General features: G+C 41.7%; 1 protein-coding gene across 3 annotated transcripts in view; it reads right to left on the bottom strand.

The window, feature by feature from the left end:
• Positions 1 to 14,686, bottom strand: part of UBE2H (ubiquitin conjugating enzyme E2 H) — a 102,001-nt gene extending 87,315 nt beyond the window's left edge. Inside the window, exon 1 of one of the 3 annotated variants that reach the window (XM_032305551.1) lies at positions 14,171 to 14,686. In XM_032305551.1, the coding sequence (XP_032161442.1) occupies positions 14,171 to 14,223 (53 nt within the window). In that variant the 5' untranslated portion in view covers positions 14,224 to 14,686. The remainder of the gene's footprint in view (positions 1 to 14,170) is intronic. The other 2 variants (XM_032305552.1, XM_032305549.1) reach the window with 2 other exon arrangements.
• Positions 14,687 to 18,311: the final 3,625 nt, after the last annotated feature.

The following is an 18,311-nucleotide window of genomic DNA, read 5'->3' as shown; positions in this document are numbered from 1 at the left end:
TGGGAAAACTGGTGAACTCTGAAGAAAGCCTGGTAACATACCAACCAACCACTGTTAGTTGTTCTTACCAATGTGTCTCTGTAATGTAACGTAACATAACACAGGGGTACTGGGGCGCCTGGGAAGCTCAGTGGGTTAAGTGTCTGCCTTCGGCTCAGGTCATGATTCCAGGGTCCCTGGATCGAGCCTCACATCCGGCTCCCTGCTCAGCGGGAAGCCTGTGAGAGTCGTCTCCTGCTTGTGTTCCCTCTTGCACTGTCTCTCTGTCAAATAAAATCTTTAAAAATAAAAAGAGTACTAACAACACAGGCATAACTGGAAATGAAGTGAGGTACAGGAACTCTCCACACAATCTCTGCAAATTTTCTGTAAATCCAAAATTAAAAGCTTATCTAAAGAAAGGTAAAAAGCTATCCAACATTAAGGCAAAAACAGCAGAAAATGAGAAAGGCTGCTTATTTCCCAGGTCTTCACCTCAACTTCTAAAAAATTAAGCATCCAGGGGTGTCTGGCTGGCTCAATTGGTAGAGCATGCTTTTGACTCTTGATCTCAGGGTCGTGACCTCAGGCCCCACACTGGATGTGAAGCCTACTTAAAAAATAAAAAAATCCGGGACCCCTGGATGTCTCAGTCAGTTAAGCCACTCCTTCAGCTCAGGTCATGATCCCAGGGTCCTGGGATTGAGTCCCGCATCCGGCTCCTTACTCAGTGAGGGGCCTGCTTCTCTGTCCCCATCTGCCTGCTTGTGCTCGCTTGCTCTCTCCCTCTGACAAATAAGTAAGTAAATGAAACCTTTTTAATAAACAAAAAATAAAAATTAAAAAATTAAAAAATAAATGAAATAAAATTAAAAAGCATCCTAAGTCTTTATACATGCTTGGCTGTCTTAAGACTAATAACTGAAATTACAGTACCACGGAGCAAAACTGATCCATTTTAGGCACCCAGAGTTTAAGCATCAATAAAAATGTCAGCAACTGGGATACCTGGCAGGCTCAGTCTGTGGTGCATGAGTCTCAGGGTCATAAGTTTGAGCCCCATGTTGGATGTAGAGATTACTGAACAAAAAAAAAAGTTAGCAACTAAATTTTCTACAATATCTTCAAAATACCTAGGGAGTATTAAAAGACGTGACAGTAAAATATTAAGTACTGAACTGTTTTAAACTCTGACAGGATCCTATCCTGGCTCTGGACATATCCTTTTACTCACATGTATTCCATTCCCTAAATTTACCTTTTAAAAACCGAAATATGATTTAGGTAACTAAACACAAAGTTCTGAAAGGAAAAGCATGGTGTCATTCTATGCTGATAAAAATTACCTAAGTCAGGCACCATTACACGGCTTATATTACTTTTTTTTAAATTATTGACAGGTCAGGGCACTTGGGTGGCTCAGTCATTAAGCATCTGCCTTCGGCTCAAGTCATGATCCCAGGGTCCTAGGATCAAGTCCCACATCGGGTTCCCTGCTCAGCAGGAAGCCTGCTTCTCCCTTCTTGTATTCCAAAGGCAGCAGCTTAACAGACTGAGCCAGCCACCCAGTCGTCGCTAGGCTATACTGTTTTATTTAATTCTAATTTTCATGTAACAAATATTGACTACTAAAGAGTAAAACTGATTTTTAAGTCAGGAATGAAAAACAGAGTCATTATTTCAACTTTGGCTTCTATTTTTGGTATCAATAATGAAAACAAAGTTACCAGAGTTTACTCTCCTAATCTGAAGCAGTATAGCCAGGAATTAGTATTTCTCAAACTATTACTTAAAGCCACAAAAGGCAGGGAGAGGGGGGGCTCAGTTGGTTAAGCATCTGCCTTCAGCGTAGGTCCTGATCCCAGTGTCCTGGGACTGAGTTCCACATTGGGCTCCCTGCTCAGCAGGGTGTCTGCCTCTCCCTCTTCCTGTACCTCTCCCCACTGCTCGCAAGCACATTCGTTCACACTCGCTCTCTAATAAATAAATAAAATCTTAAGTATTTTGGGGGGTGCCTGGGTGGCTCAGTGGGTTAAAGCCTCTGCCTTCAGATCAGGTCATGATCCCAGGGTCCTGGGATCAAGCCCCACATCGGGCTCTCTGCTCAGCAGGGAGCCTGCTTCCTCCTCTTTCTCCACCTCCTCTCTGCCTACCTTGTGATCTCTCTGTCAAATAAATAAAATCTTTAAAAAAATAATAATAAATAATAAAAATAAATCTTAAGTATTTTTTTTAAAGCCACAAAGAACACTGCCTAGAAATAATACAATTAATCTCAACTCAAAAAGCCCTTATAATCCGAAAGTAACCACTGCTTTCTAATACTATTATTCTCATTCCAGGTTTTCTCCAAGTAGAAAAACATGCTAAAACCTATGTAAGTATATTATCTACTAAAATTTAACTTTAAATAATAAAATGTCATCTGAACGTCATCAGAGCTGACAAAACACTGTAAGAATGACATTTAAGAAATAAAACAGCCAGACCTGACAGACTAAAATCCTTATGTTTTATCCAATTCATTCAAATGAATAATAAGCCCCAATTTAAAAGCATACAAATTTTACACTAATTTCTGATTCTATAAAAAAACAATTTCTAATTCTAATGCCCATTAAGCAAATGTTAAGGTAAGACACATACGTATCTATGTCAATTAAGATAATCCAGTACAGGGTGCCTGGGTGGCTCAGTTGGTTGGGCAACTGCCTTTGGCTCAGGTCACGATCCTGGAGTCCTGGGATGGAGTCCCACATCAGGCTCCCTGCTCAGCCGAGAGTCTGCTTCTCCCCCTGACCTCTCTCCTCTCATGCTATCTCTCTCTCATATAAATAAATAAAATCTTTAAAAAAAAAAAAAAAAAAGTAGAATCTATTTAAAAAAGAAAAACCATAATCCAGTACAAAGTCTTGTGCCTACATACCAAGTCAGCCCCCAAAGTGGACAATAAGCACAAGTAAACATGTTATTTCATTAGTCACTCTTTGAATTACAAGATGCAAAGGGGCTAGAATTTAATCTTGGGAATAAGCACCCATAGGAGTAAGGGACTGTTCCCATTTACCCCGCCTTAAGAACATAAGAGGATGCTGGATGAGAAAGACCTGAAGACTTCCTACCTTGAGGACTTACGAAAAGAGAGCAGAGTCAGCAGTTTCTGAACCTCAGAAACACTGGCCAGATTATATAAAACTAGCTTAGAAACACTAAATTCTTCAGATGCAAAAAAAGACTAGGACCTTCAAAATGTAAGAACACAAAATTTATGTCATGTTCCATCGTGTCCGACTTCACTAAACAGAGCTAAGGCAGATCTAAAGCACAACCTATTTTTATTCAGAGCACACATAGCAAAGTTGTAAACTACTATGTATTTTTAGCATAAGTTCTAGTTTGATAAATAATTGCTGAACCTCACAAAGGAACTAGGCCAAGTATACTCTGATTTCCAAACTCCTAGGGAAAAAAAAATATCTGGCTTCACTGCTACTTCTGGTTAAGACTGAAGGTAAGATACCATAAAGGATCTGGAAAGACCTTCTCTTCAAAGGTTTATTTGTGTACTTTTCTGCCCGTGTATTTAACTTATGCTCGATTTCTACAAATTAGTCGAAGTGTAAATTAGGAATACTAACAGAAAAAGGAAACAGACATACAAATGGAAATATAGGAAAGGAAATGATAGTCTTGATGAGCTACCAACAATCTTCTGACCTATCATGTTTATCAGTTATAAAACTCAGCTAAATTTCAAAGGAAACACATTAATTATTCAAAGATAGAATGAATCTGGTACACCTATTCTAACCCAAGAGCCTATAGAACGACAAGACAGAAGTTAAGTGTTCTCAAGTATGTAAGTGATTCAATACAGGTATATTCAAATATATGTCATTTGATCATCAGAGACAGCATTCAAGACCTGCCTTTTCTTAACTGCCAGGAGAAATGGGCAGCAATCCAGACAAGCAAACTAAAGAACACATTCAAAGGTCCACTTCCTCTCTTTATTCCACCCATAAAACACATCTGACTTAAAAGTATTTTGTTTTTGTTTTTGTTTCTAATCTCTAAGGATACAAATGAATAAAGGGGCAAGAAACATTTTTTTCTCCCTTTACTCATTATGAAGATGGTGGCTGTAGCCAATTGAATGAAATTAGTTGATAAAATTAACGGATGTTAATAATGTCAAATTCTGTTGCCAAGATTGGTGATTTCTGTTATAAAACATGTACCATGTCCTACATTTTAATGTATACTTTGAATATATCAATGTGACTACAGTGTGTAATAAAAACCCCAAATCTCCAAGATCTACATCATGGGGGATGATTTCATTATAAAAGCCTTAGTCTAAATCAGCAGTATGACCAAGTACTAATCCACAGTTGTGGGACCATATATATATATATAAAGGCCATATAAAAGTGACTGTTAATGGAAAAAAAAAAAAAGTAAATCGTTTCTTTCCTTTGGAGTGAAACAAAAAGGGTTATGTAGTTTCAGGCTGTGCTGCCAAGGAGACTTACTAATTTATATGCAGATTTACATAAATAAGATTAGCAAAAGCATACTGAACATTCAGTTATCTGTAAGATCATAAAAATACAACCAACTATATTACACCCAGTGATCTCTGTTATGAACACAATTCTAACTGAATCACTTTCCTATAGGTAACCACAATGGAAAGGTTTATCCAAATTTTTGAATTTTTAAATTATTAATCAACCTTTCTGAAACTATGCAACATAAAATCAACTGATTGAAGAGCAATACCCAGATAACCAGTTATACTGGGACCACTAGGACAAAATAACTAAATTTATTTTCACTAAGCTGAGTAGTAACCCATCTGCTTCTGAGGTAACACGAACCAGGCACACTCTGTATCTGCTTTTCTATTTATATTACCTCAACTAAGATTTTATAATCCAAGAAACCTTGAAAAGTGTACATGATAAAAACATAATACATGGAAAAATAAAGGTTTTGCTTAATGTTAAACAGAAAACTTATAATTTAATTTACAATATCAATAACAATTTCACACATAGGGATATCTCTTACTTTTATACACCTCCCTAAAGTGTCTGTAAGTTAGAGACCAAAAAGTTGAACGTAAGACCTAAGATTCCATCTCCCCCGCCAAAAAAAAGATTGCATTCGCAACCAATTAAGCAATATTCTAAATCCCTAAATATGGTCCCTCCAAGTGTACCTGTGGTGGGCCCAGAGACAGACCCACCAGCCCTGTCTTTCATCCTCCAGCCAAGCCTCCCCTCTTCACACAGGTTTCCTACTCCTAACTTCTCTCCAGGGCCAGACCAAAAAATCAGCAGTACCTATATAAACCACCTACCTTTAAACACCCTAGATGCCTAAAAAGCAGGGGAAGGCAAGAAGGTTCCTTCATCCGCATACAGCTGCCCTGTGGGGCTTTCCACCACCTGGCTCTTGAGGATTTGGGTCCTGCCAGGCATAGCAGCTTGCGCAAGCACCAGCCTGCAAACCACCAGACACCCTTTGCAAGCATCTGGTGAGGGACAGAGAAGAAACTACAATAGAACCTACACATAAAAATATTAACAGTTCTTCTAAACCAGGATACCTCCAACCCACCTGAGAATCACTAATGTAACAACAATCTCTCCAAAGTACACACTGATTTTTCTGTGTTTTTCTATATTGCACTTTATTACATTTTGGCACTCTGAAAATAACTTTTTTTTTTTTAAAGATTTTTATTTATTTGACAGACAGAGATCACAAGTAGGCAGAGAGACAGGCAGGCAGAGAGAGAGAGAGGGAAGCAGGCTCCCTGCTGAGCAGAGAGCCCGATGCGGGGCTCGATCCCAGGACCCTGGGATCATGTCCTGAGCCGAAGACAGAGGCCTTAACCCACTGAGCCACCCAGGCACCCCTGAAAATAACACTCTTAAAAACATGCCCAAAGCATCATCCTTGTGTTTGATGATTGAACCAAAGTCTCCCCACCAAATAAAACGTCACTGACTACAATTGAAACCCCTCCTAAAACCAGGAGTTTGTCTTTTTTCTTGTCAGCCAAGTTAAAAGTTCCAGCTGCCAGTAATTTGTTAACTGTTAAAGCAACCTGCATGCATACACCTACACATAAATTCAAATGTCTGTCATGTACATGTATAAGAATGCGACAATACCAACTACTACAATGTCTTTTTTTCTTACAGCAATGTCTATCAACCCAAGAATAACTTACACCGAATGCCAAAAAGTAAAAAAGTAAACAAACAAATAATCAAAAAAATCTTATTTTGTTAAAAATTAACTTTAAAAAATTTTCAGGAAAACATTACAGAAGCATATAATCTGTTTCTGGTTCTGCAAAAGGGGCCATTGGTTCCTGAATTTAGTCCACATGAAAACTGAAGATACTATTAAGACCTGAACAGAGTCCTACATCAATATTTGTAAACAGCTGTAAATGTAAACTGGAGGTGCTAAGTAAAACTAACATCTTAAAAAAAAAAAAACCAACAACAAAAAAATACCCTTATCAATATTTTACAAAAAAAGGGAACCATCAACGAAATGTGTGTTTATCTTTTCAGAAAAGGATAGTCCTAACAAATGAAAAAATGAAAGTTATTTGTGACCATAATTCCTGAACTACCATGTCAAAGGGCCACAAAGCAAAAAATATTTTACAATAAAAATTTAATTCTAGTTTCAACAGATTAGAAATCAGTGCTCTATAATGTTATTTAATGGGATTCCTTTAAAATACAGAACAGGGGTGCCTGGGTGGCGCAGTGGGTTAAAGCCTCTGCCTTCAGCTCAGATCATGATCTCAGGGTCCTGGGATCGAGCCTGCATCAGGCTCTCTGCTCGGCAGGGAGCCTGCTTTTTTTTTTTTTTTTTAAAGATTTTATTTATTTATTTGACAGATAGAGACCACAAGCAGGCAGAGAGGCAGGCAGAGAGAGAGGAGGAAGCAGGCTCCCTGCCGAGCAGAGAGCCCGATGCGGGGCTTGATCCCAAGACCCTGGGATCATGACCTGAGCCCGAAAGCAGAAGGGAGCCTGCTTCTTCCCTCTCTCTCTGCCTGCCTCTCTGCCTACTTGCGATCTCTATCAAATAAATAAATAAAATATTTTAAAAAAATAAAAATAAAAATAAAATAAAATACAGAACAAAAATAGTTTAATGTCACAATTTAATTGTGTGTGAAATACAATCATCAGTCAAATTAAATTCAGGATACCTGTTAAGAAGTTGAGCTTGTACCTACTCCACGATTTAGCTTTTCCACTGATACGTATTTACACTAATGAAAACATCCATGCAAGCAGCTTCATTTGTAATAGCTCCAAATTAGAAATAACCCAAACACCCATAAAGAATAAATGCATAGTGATTTACCTATACAATGTCAGACTACATCAGCAGTAAAAATAACATGGTGAACCTCAAAATCTGATGAAAGAATTCACATAAAAGTACATACTGTATAATTACATTTATGTAAAATTTCAGAAAATGCAAATAATCTACAGTGACAGAAATCAATGGTTGTGTGGATAGGCTTCATGGGTGGTATTTATGTCAAAACTTATCTAATTTATCATTTTATAGTTATGTCAATTATACCTCAGTTTAAAAATAAAATCCAGATATCAGAACTAGTGCTATAGCTCTTGCCAGTCAGAGCTCATTACAAATGTGATATATTTAACCTACCAACTCACAGTAGGCACTCTGAGAAGTACAAAAGCGTCCTTAATTTAAGGATCACCGTTCTCTCTCTCTCTCTCACACACACACAGCTTAAAACAAAGAGATCAGAACTCATTTGTCATCACTATGACAGGCTGATTGCTTCACTGCTGAAATCACACCAACTAAAACACCACAGAACAAAATGAGAGCACACTGAGTGTGGGGCCCCACAATTTTTAATTAAATATTTTAATTCAACGGTTACTTTCTTTGATGCAGAAGACAGAAAAAATAAATTAAATATTTTAATCCATATGGTTATTTTCTTTGATCTAGTAGATAATGAAATAACCAAAAACACAAGAAAAGCCGTTTGCACAAGATGTTAATTTCAATCTTATCACAGAAATAGTGGTGAATTAAATCAATGGCAAGGGCATGAAATGACCTATTACATGACCTCTTCGTTATGTTTCATACTTTTAATCAGGAAAATAAGCTGCAAAGAGAAATAAGCAAAACAGGGTACATACAGTATGATCAACAGGTTGAAAATAATATATGGGGTGTAGGAGACTGATAAGAAAAAACACTATAATGTTAGTATTTGAGGACAGTGGTTCTTGAACTGCAGTCCCTGGACCAACACTATCAGTATCAACTGGGAACCTGCAAGAAATACAAGTTCTTAGACCCACTGAATCAAGACAACTCCAGAGCTGGTACCCCAGCAACCTGTTTTAACAAACTCTCCAAGTAATTAAGATCACACTAAAGTTTGAGAACCACTGTTTAAAGGACAGAATTATGGGTGACTGTTTTCTTTCCCTTTTTGTAACCTATACTTTGCTCAATTATCTTACTACTTATGTAATCCAATTAAGTTTTTTCATTAAAGTATTTTACTAAAAGGTATACTATGGGTCTATAGTCAAGAAGCTATTATACCATAAGCACTTTTACGAGTCTGAACTGCATGCCTAAAAATGCAATGATTCTTGGAATCCTCAACTATTAAGAGTGAACAAGGGGTGTATGGGTGTCTCAAGTCATGATTTCAGGGCCCTGGGATTGGCCTCCTGTCCAGCTCCCTGCTCAGGGAGTAAGTAGCCTGCTTCTCCCTCTCCCACTCCCCCTGCCTGGGCCTGGGCTCTCTGGTTCTCTCTCAAATAAATAAAATCTTAAAAAAAAAAAAAAGCAAACATACTAATTTCATATATATTTGTGTGTATATATATACACACACACACACAAATCCATATGTACACAGACATCTAAAGCAGGTCAAGGTGCTACGGAAATTGCACAACACTAGGAAACCAACAATCCAGGCTTTTCTAACACATGCACACAAACAGGGTTAAGTGACTTTTATGGGTCACATTTGAAAAAGATTTTTTCCCCTAAAAGATGCATTTTCAGGCTTGTGTATAATTCACTAGACCTGCACTGCAGGACTCTCCTGTTCTGAAGCTGTGAATGCTTACTCATGTAGGTTCCTGCTCAACAAAGTATCAGCGCATTATATTTGTCACCAAAATCTAGGCAGAAAAGACAAATTCAGAACACTGAGAGTTGCCAAAGCTTTAACTTCTAGCTTGAAGACCATAAAACGGTTCCACCTTCTACCTTATCATCTCACAAAAACAGAGGCCACAGGAAATAAAAGCAAAACACAGGTTCTCTCAATTGACACTGGAGCCAGTTAAAAGATCACAGAATTGTCTACACTTTGAGGACAAATTAAAGAGTAACAAAGACTACTGATTTGGGTATAGAATAACTACTGATTAACAACAAAATACCAAAGTTGATGTGAAAGACAAACAGCTATGTTTTTGTTTCCATTTTTTAACATCCATCTTTAAAATACTAGGAATACAGATCCCCGTAAATCCGTCCCATGGCATAAAATTCACTTTTTAACCTTTCTACTCCTTCAAAAGTCAATTCTGAAAGTAAATACAAGTTATTCAAAAAGCTGCTACATAGAGAGTTGACCTACTATAAACAGCTTCTTCTTTTTTTTTTTTTTAATTGTTTAACTAGTTACATAAGCATCATGACCACCCACACTGAAATTTTTCACTACTAAACCCCCAGCACCAAGCCTGGCATAAAGAGGGTGCAGATGGGGCGCCTGGGTGGCTCAGTGGGTTGGGCCGCTGCCTTCGGCTCAGGTCATGATCTCAGGGTCCTGGGATCGAGTCCCGCATCGGGCTCTCTGCTCAGCGGGGAGCCTGCTTCCCTCTCTCTCTCTCTGGCTGCCTCTCCGACTACTTGTGATTTCTCTCTGTCAAATAAATAAATAAAATCTTAAAAAAAAAAAAAAAGAGGGTGCAGAAATGTTTTATGGGGATGAACTTCTTATTGAAAACTTCTGAAACCCTAAGGCAGACACCCAGGATTCTCTAAGACTTCACTAACACAGTAAATGAATTTAGTAGAAGTCAATGCCCCTTTCTAGCACTCTTCAAGCTTTTGCAGGGAAAATTTACATTTCTACCATACTTTCTGAATCCCTGCGTGAGTCATGGAAGTACATTTAAAGTGGCAGCATACCCTATTTTAAGTTACTGCAACTCCCTCTGGAAAAGGGAATCTTTGAAAACTTAGTATTACAAAGTTCCAAAATCTCACCAATAACAAATACAGCATATGACAAGTCCCCATTATTATCAGGTTCACTTTTCTGATTTAACCTTTAACATTTATTTCTTGTAATCTAAAATCAGGTTTTCCTCTTTCTACCCCTTGCAAATATATTTGATCCTGTAACACTACTCACAAGGCCTCCCCGGCCCCTACTTCTTTTGTATATAAACACACTCTGGTCACACACTCCCATCAGCTGTTTGGTAGCTCCACCCCTCCTCCTTTTCCGGGTAGTAACAGAGCAGCCAATGAGCTGTGAGGAGCTGTGCCTGAGGCCTTTTGCCTGCATACGCTTTTCCAAAACAAGCAGCTCCAGCCTTCAGCAGGGGCCACTGGTTCGCAGATAAAAGGATCACCAGGCTGTGCAACAGGGTGAGACGAGTAACCCCCACCAACAAGGAAACCCGTGTAATCTGAGCTGTTTGTTCCTCCACCGGGGAGAATTTAAACCGATATTCCTTTAGGGCAAATCACGCTTTAAGGTCACCAGAGTCCCAGTTCTCAGACAATCAAAATAATCAGAGATGGAAACCTCAACGCTTGCCAGGCTGGGGACGGCACAGTATAACCTGACTTTGAAAACAAATGGCCACACCATTCACAACCATTTCACAGGATTTGGGTAAACCAAGTTTTCTGACTGGGACACATTCCTACAGGGCCCAAAAGTCAGTACATCAGTCTCCAGGCTCCTGGATAGGTTTGCACAACCCTCAGCAAAGGATCAGAACAGAAACAATGAATGAGTCAGAGTTTCAGAACATAATCGCCCAGCAGATTATTAAGTGCATCGGTGCAAAACACTCACTCCCTGCATAACTTGAGAGTCAGCTCTCCTCCTACCAACCCGTCACAAAAGAAATATCACCGACTCCCAACAACCACCACAGACAGTGTCTCCAAAAGAACCTAGCGAGCTGGTGGAAAGCAATGGCCAATTAGTTACACATCCCCTTCTTTCCCTACCCCCACACCGCTACTTTCCTACTATATAGGTTCCCTGCCAAGCTGTAAATCGCGGTGGCATAATTACACTCAGGAGACATCCAAAAATGGGCTGAAACAGGAGATTGCAATGAAACCAGCTATCGGCCTCCAAACCAAAGAAATCATCAAGGGGCACTGAGGGGCAAAAAGCAAGTACATTCCTTCAGACCTTCTCTACTTCCTCTCCACCATCTTTCATTTTCAACCCCCGGCCCTTTCACACAATTGTACTAATTTTAATAGTGGGCTGCAAAATTTTTCCTTCAATTTTTTGTTAAATATACCTTGCTCAAAAATTATTGGCTCCATTTGGGCCTACTAATATGAATTCAACAGAGAAAAGAGGCCACAAAACCTCCCATCCCCACAACACACATGCACACACAAAAGGAAATACAAAAATTTTAACTTCCAAACTACGTGAGACCAGAAAATAACCAATACGAAACAAAGATAACCTCTGGCTTTTGAGTCCTGAGACTGTTGCCCTCCTATCTCAGAAATCTATGATTTTAAAGGGCCTCTGCTTTCTTTTGTCAGAGAGGAGGAAGGTGGGGAAAGAACAGAAGGCCAATGCATCTTTGCCTTTCTTCATATTCTACTAAAAATAAGCTATGAAATAAGCCACTTAGGGGAAGAAAAAAGAGAAAGACACCCTGCTGTTCTTTGTCTGTTTTCCTCTCCCTCTCCACCCCCCACACCCCGACTCCTAAATGCGGTAATCATTCTAGATGCCACAACTACTAAATGAACAAAAGGCAGTGTATGGAAAAGGCATCAGGTCAAGTTAGGCCTCACCCTTTATCCTCAATCTTCTAAAAATATATATGTATATAATTTGAGACTCTGACATTGATCAAAAACAGCTGGAATTCTCTCTCCACCTCCATCCCAATTAAACATTAGGTAGAAATTTGCATTAGGTGCGACAGTAACTCTCAATTCTGGATAAAAATAACTCAGATTCTGCCACCATGTCATTTCCTAGTTTCTAAACAAAAATAAAACCCGAAACTGCTTTGTGTAAAATGTACACACAACCATAGTTACAAGTTTTCCTGCAACCTTATGGAAAGCCAACATTACTGGCATCATTCACACATTTACAAAACTCAATCACAGTCACAAACAGCTCGTAAGAATCAATTTCACTTGTGCCTAGACATATTTAGAACATGTATTTTATTATTTGCTCCTCTCTGTAATGCCCCCTCCCACCTCCCAAAAACTCTAAACTTCAAACCCTAAAACTTAGAAGTCGTCTACTACTGTTCCTAATTTCTAGCTAAGTTTTCCTGAGGAGAAAAACACCTTATTCCTGAAAAGAGAAAAAAAAAAATCTCTTGCCCAGGCAACTTCCCTCCCATCCCCCACTTCCAAACCAAATACAAAAACTACTTTTTTAAAACTTCGGAGAATTCCTAACAGAGTATTTAACAATCATCATCAACCTCTAAAAAGAAGAAAAACGTCCTATCAAAAACAGTACCAAATAAAAGGAAGAAAGAAGGAATTCACCTGAAGAATCTAGCCAAACAACTTGAGTTATATAAACAAAACCCTGCAACAGGGGGAAATGGTGGGGGGATGGGGGTGAGGGAGAAAGAGAAGCAGGAGACAGGACTTTTTAACTGCGTTTCACACACCACCACTCCCCATCCCCGGTTCCCCTTCTCCCCAGGGATTAGCTGTTCAGAACACTGGGCTCATTTCCTCTCCCACCCTCACCCCCCTCCCAAAGCTCTAAATTACCCCTCAAAAATTTGCTAGATTTGTCACAGGAACCTTCGCGAATTTCTCGAGCTGGTCATGAAATAATCAGTCTGGACTCCAACCAAAACCACGGCCTGAAGGGCTCTTATCAGTTACAGCTTTCCCACTGCTACCTCCTGAGTACATAAAGTTGGGGTGAGGGTGGAAATAAAGGGTGTCACTTGGTAAAATCAGGGCAGTTATTCCCCAAGAACCTTACCCTCATTGAGGGAGTTCGCTTAACTGGCCAGTATAGGGGCTATTTTGTCAAGGAGAGATCCTCTTTCTCTCCCTCCCCCAGCTGTCATATCCACAATATGGAGGGTGGCTTGCTAGAGGGCCTGGGGGTCCTCACCACATCCAACTATGGGTGGGACAAGCTTTGTCAGTGAAAAACAAAACAAAACAAAACAAAAAAACAACAAACAAAACAAAACAAACAACAACAACAAAAAAAACGGTAGGGTTCTTTTAGGCACCAGAAAGCTTAACAAGAGTCTCTGATTTAAAACACTCAGAGCTCTTTATTACAATAAGGGGCACGGAGCAGACTACTCTTCCTAATATAGAAAGGAATTAGGGATAAAGGAGGTCACTTGAGTTACCCCAGTTCAAGAAGCATAGTGAATGGAGGGAATGGAGGCATCTCAAGAAAGGAAGAAAGGCTTCACTCTCTGGAATTTCTATCAGGAGTCCCTAAATTCAGAGCGAGGGAACAGGAGAGACCCTGAGGTGGGCACGGTGGTCAAGAGAGGTGGATGGTCCTGCAAAAAAAAAAAAAAGAAAAAAAAAAAAAAGCCGTCTTGGGAATCCAAACGTCGTGGAGGAAAGTCGCAGGCAATGAGGGTGCAGAAGAGGGAGGAACAACGCACATTTCGGGGTGCTGCAGATAAAGGGGGAGCTGAAAAGGCTCTAGGCTCCTGGGAGGTGCCAAGGAGCCGCCGTAGGCACTGGGGGGAGGGAGGAGAGGAAGGGAGCCTCGGACAGTGGCCGGGAGTGCCCCAGGGCCCCTGGCTCGGTTTCAAGGGTGCCCTGGGCATCCTCACACCGCCCCCACTCACAGCCCGAATCCCCCCTCCACGAAGGATACAGCTTGACCACGTCCGTGTCCATCCGCCTCTTGCCCGGACTGGGGGATGACATGGTGTCGCCGCTGCCTCCCCGTCGCCTGCGCCGCCGCCTCTCTCCTTTCCTCGGCCCGTCTATCACGGGCCCCGGGCCCCGGCTCTGAGGAGCCCGCGGCCGCGCCGGCTCCTCGGGGGAGGTGGCAACACCCCCGCGGTCCTGTCCGGTCCCGTCAGCCGCCGCCGCCGCCCCCCGCACGGGGGAACACCGGGCACTGTCCGGCCGAGTGGGGGTGGGGACCCCGCGGCGCCCGGCTCGGGCTGCCCCTCTCCGGCTGTGGGTTCCTCCGCGGCCTGGCCCCGGCGCTACTCTGCGCCGCGCGTCGCTTCCTCCTGCCTGCTCTAGCTCGCTCGTCTGCTCGCCCGCTCACCCTCTCGCCGACTCCCTAGCAGCCTCCACGACAAGCGGACGACTCCTGCTCAGTCGGCCTCTCTACCCCAGCCTCGCTCTGGGCGCCGTGACGTCACCTCTGTGACGTCATCGGCGGGGCGGGCCCAGCTGGCGAAAGGGGTGGGGCGCCGCGGCCGCGGCGTGGCCTTTCCCGGGTGGTTCTGGGAAATGTAGTTCCTCTTTCTCTGGCCCTCACAGCACTGTGCCCCCTCCCCCAACTCCCTCCGCACACTTAATCGCTCAACTGCCAGTGTCGTTATCATCATCATAAACGATAATAGTAAATAATGGCAATATTACATTTGTGTGTTTGGGGGTAATGAACCACCTTCTCATATACACTGTGAAAAAGTCTGTTTATTTGATTTGAGGTGGCAATTACTAGGATAGGCACCAAAATGAGAAAATTCCCACAGGAGCGGGTTCCCTGCACCCTGCCCCCTCCTTGGATGGAGAGAATCTGTTTGCAGCGATTGTAGACTATAGCAAGGTTTCCTCAGAGCTTGCAAACCAGGGTTCATCACCCTCCATATAGAGAGGCCCACTATTTCAAGGATTAGACTTGAGGCAGCAAGTTGGCAAGACCAGAAATAATTTGGTAAGAGCATCCTTACCCCACAGAGTATGAGGTAATTTCACAAAGTGAATGACTGATAGAAGCAGAAACACCCCAAATATGCTGTAGTTCAAAGGACAAAGATTGTTCTGTCCTCCACACTCCTGTACCAATGCTATATACTCCATCATTAATTCCATAAACATTTATTGAGCACCTACTGTGTGTGAATCACTCTGCTGGACATGAGGATATCATGGTGAACTAAGACCTTAAATTTACACAGCCCTTTTAATATGGTCTGTGGATCTAAAGTGTCAGCACCACCTGGGAACTTCTTAAAAATGCAGGCCAGAGCTTCACCACAGACCTACTGCATTAGAATCTGCAGTTTAACAACGTCCTGGGGTGGTTCTTATGTGCAGTGAAGTTTGAGAGTCACTGCTCTACAAAGCACTCCATAAGAAGTGGTATGGGATGCAGGAGTCAACCAGGCAAAGGGCACAGGAAAGAGTGATCTAGGCATCTCCTGATGTTTATATCACATTTTTGCTGTCAAAATTTTTATCTGTTTCCTCTTTCCTATGAATACACTTGTGCTTTGTCAGACCATGTGCTGTGAGATGGGTCCCTTTATATTAACCCCCACCTGCCTCGACACACACGCACACACACCTGGGGCAGCAGCAATCAACTAAAATTGAGCATTCTTTTTTTTTTAAGGATTTTTATTTATTTATTTGACAGAGAGAGATCACAAGTAGACAGAGAGGCAGGCAGAGAGAGAGAGAGAGAGAGAGAAGCAGGCTCCCCACTGAGCAGAGAACCCGACGTGGGACTCGATCCCAGGACCCTGAGATCATGACCTGAGCCGAAGGCAGCGGCTTAATCCACTGAGCCACCCAGGTGCCCCAAAATTGAGCATTCTTTACTCCTACCATTCCATCCCCCCAAAGGACTAGTCATTTATGCCTGTGTTTAATATACATAAACTAAAATTTGCCATTTCAGCCATTTTAAGTGCACAATTCAGTGTATTAAATACATTTACAATGTTGTACAACCATCACTACTCTCCCTTTCAAGAACCTTTTCATCATCCCAAGCAGAAACTCCATACCCGTTAGACAATAATTCCTCAATCGTTCTCCACCTGCTCCCCAAGTCCCTGATAACCTCTACTCCACTCTATGAAAAAGACAATTTTTAAAAAATATTTTATGTATTTATTTGACAGAGAGATCACAAGTAGGCAGAGAGGCAGGCAGAGAGAGAGAGGGAAGCAGGCTCCCCACTGAGCAGAGAGCCTAATGCAGGGCTCGATACCAGGACCCTGAGATCATGACCCAAGCCTAAGGCAGAGGCTTAACCCACTGAGCCATTCAGGTGCCCCTATGAAAAAGGTTACTTTAACTGCTCCTAAAAGGGTACATTGGTCTTTCTTACTGCACATAGCAATTCTGTCAGAAGGAAGACTCGAGGAGATTTCTAAACCCTTTTATGTGACCACTTTGTTCAAGGGAGATCAGGATGGAGCAAAATATTGTTCTTGACTGTCTCCTCTAGGCTCTCCAGGCTCCTGTGGCTATTACCTCCTCTCCCAGCACTGCTCCTCACTCTCCTTCACCTGAGTAACCCCCATTCGAGTGTTAAGACAATGATGCTCAACCTTCGGTGTGCTTCAGAATCATCTGGGGAGCTTGTTAAGTTCACAAAGGTCCAGGGACCCCGCCACTGGGGATTTTGATTCAGAAGGTCTGGGGCAAGGCTTGGATGTCCACGTCTTTAACAAGTTCCCCAGATGATTCTGATGCAGGTCAAAATTTGAGAACCACAGTCTGAAGACGCCAATAGGCCTCAACACTTTCCAAATGCCTGCCTGAGCTCTCCAGGTGAGTCTTGTGTTTCCATAATATCCTGTGCAAATAAGGATGTTTCCTCCCCACCTGAGAGCAAGGTGGCAGGCTCAGAGGACCCAAAGGTGTTTCCAGAACAGAAAGAACAGTTCAAGGATGGGTCTCAAGAAAAAAGGGAATAGGGAGGATCTAGAAATGATCCCTGGTGGGCTTTAATTTTTACAGATGCTATGCTGCTGGGATCTAAGCTCTAAGCAAAAATAACCAGACAGGTGTTTAGAGAAACTTGTTCCAGACAACACTGGAGAAGGTGGGGCTGTTCTACCTAGAAATGCAATGGAGATTTAGCCCTCTGAGACGTCACTGAAAAGCAATCACCTAGAGAAGAGTTATTGTCTAGAAAGGATCTTAGCTCTGGGTTACTCGGGACAAACCTGCCCTTCCCCAGCCCTTAATTATGCCTCAGCTAATTGCAGATATCCTCCCAGAGCCTCAGTGTTCTCATCTGTAAAATGTGGCCCATAATGCCCTACCCACTTGAGTGGGTTGATGGAATAAATGGAAAGGATGAATGTGAAAGCCCCTCGTAAACTATAAATTGCTTTTCATAAAGGTAACATGAAGTGTTGATTACAAGATGCAATCTATTATTGGTGGTGGTATTATTATTTTATTATTAATCTCAAACTCCCATTTACCCACTCCTTATGCACGCTCTATCATTTAAGGAGAAAGGTCTTCAGGTGGGGTTTTTGTATTTTTTTTTTTAAGATGTCATAGTGTCAATTCTTTCACTTTGTGGCTAAAGTATGTTCACGTTTTTATGACACGCCTGTTCTCTCTGGGCACTTTGCCATTTGCTCCTTCATAAATCCATTTCCTCTAATCTGACTTGGTCCCCTCTCCTCCACTGCAAGCCCTCCCCTCCCCTTCCCAGAGCCTCAGGAGATTCCTGAATCTGCCCTTGACCTAGGTTCAAAAGGTGACTTCAAAGTGCCAAATGACAGTCTTTGTTTGACTTCTTTTTTTTTTTTTTTTTTTGGCTTACAAAACCTGGAGCTCCTCTTGAACAATTTTAAGTTTGAGCCCACCTTTTTTTTTTTTAACTCACCTTTTTATCCAATGTTTTAGCCATTCAGAAGGTCAATAATTTACTCTAAGACAACACTGGAGCCTGGGAGTGTCTGTTTATATGTGTGCACACACATGGCAATGTGCTGGAATGAACCATGTTTTTCCTTATCAGGTACAACCAGGGTGCTGTGAGGGAACAGCTGTCCAGTCGGCCTGAGTCACCAGTGTTG

The sequence above is a fragment of the Mustela erminea genome, chromosome 11 (genome assembly GCF_009829155.1).
Source record: "Mustela erminea isolate mMusErm1 chromosome 11, mMusErm1.Pri, whole genome shotgun sequence".
NCBI lineage: Eukaryota > Metazoa > Chordata > Mammalia > Carnivora > Mustelidae > Mustela > Mustela erminea.
Note: the sequence above shows the minus strand (reverse complement) of the source record. Positions and strands in the feature narration are given on the sequence as shown.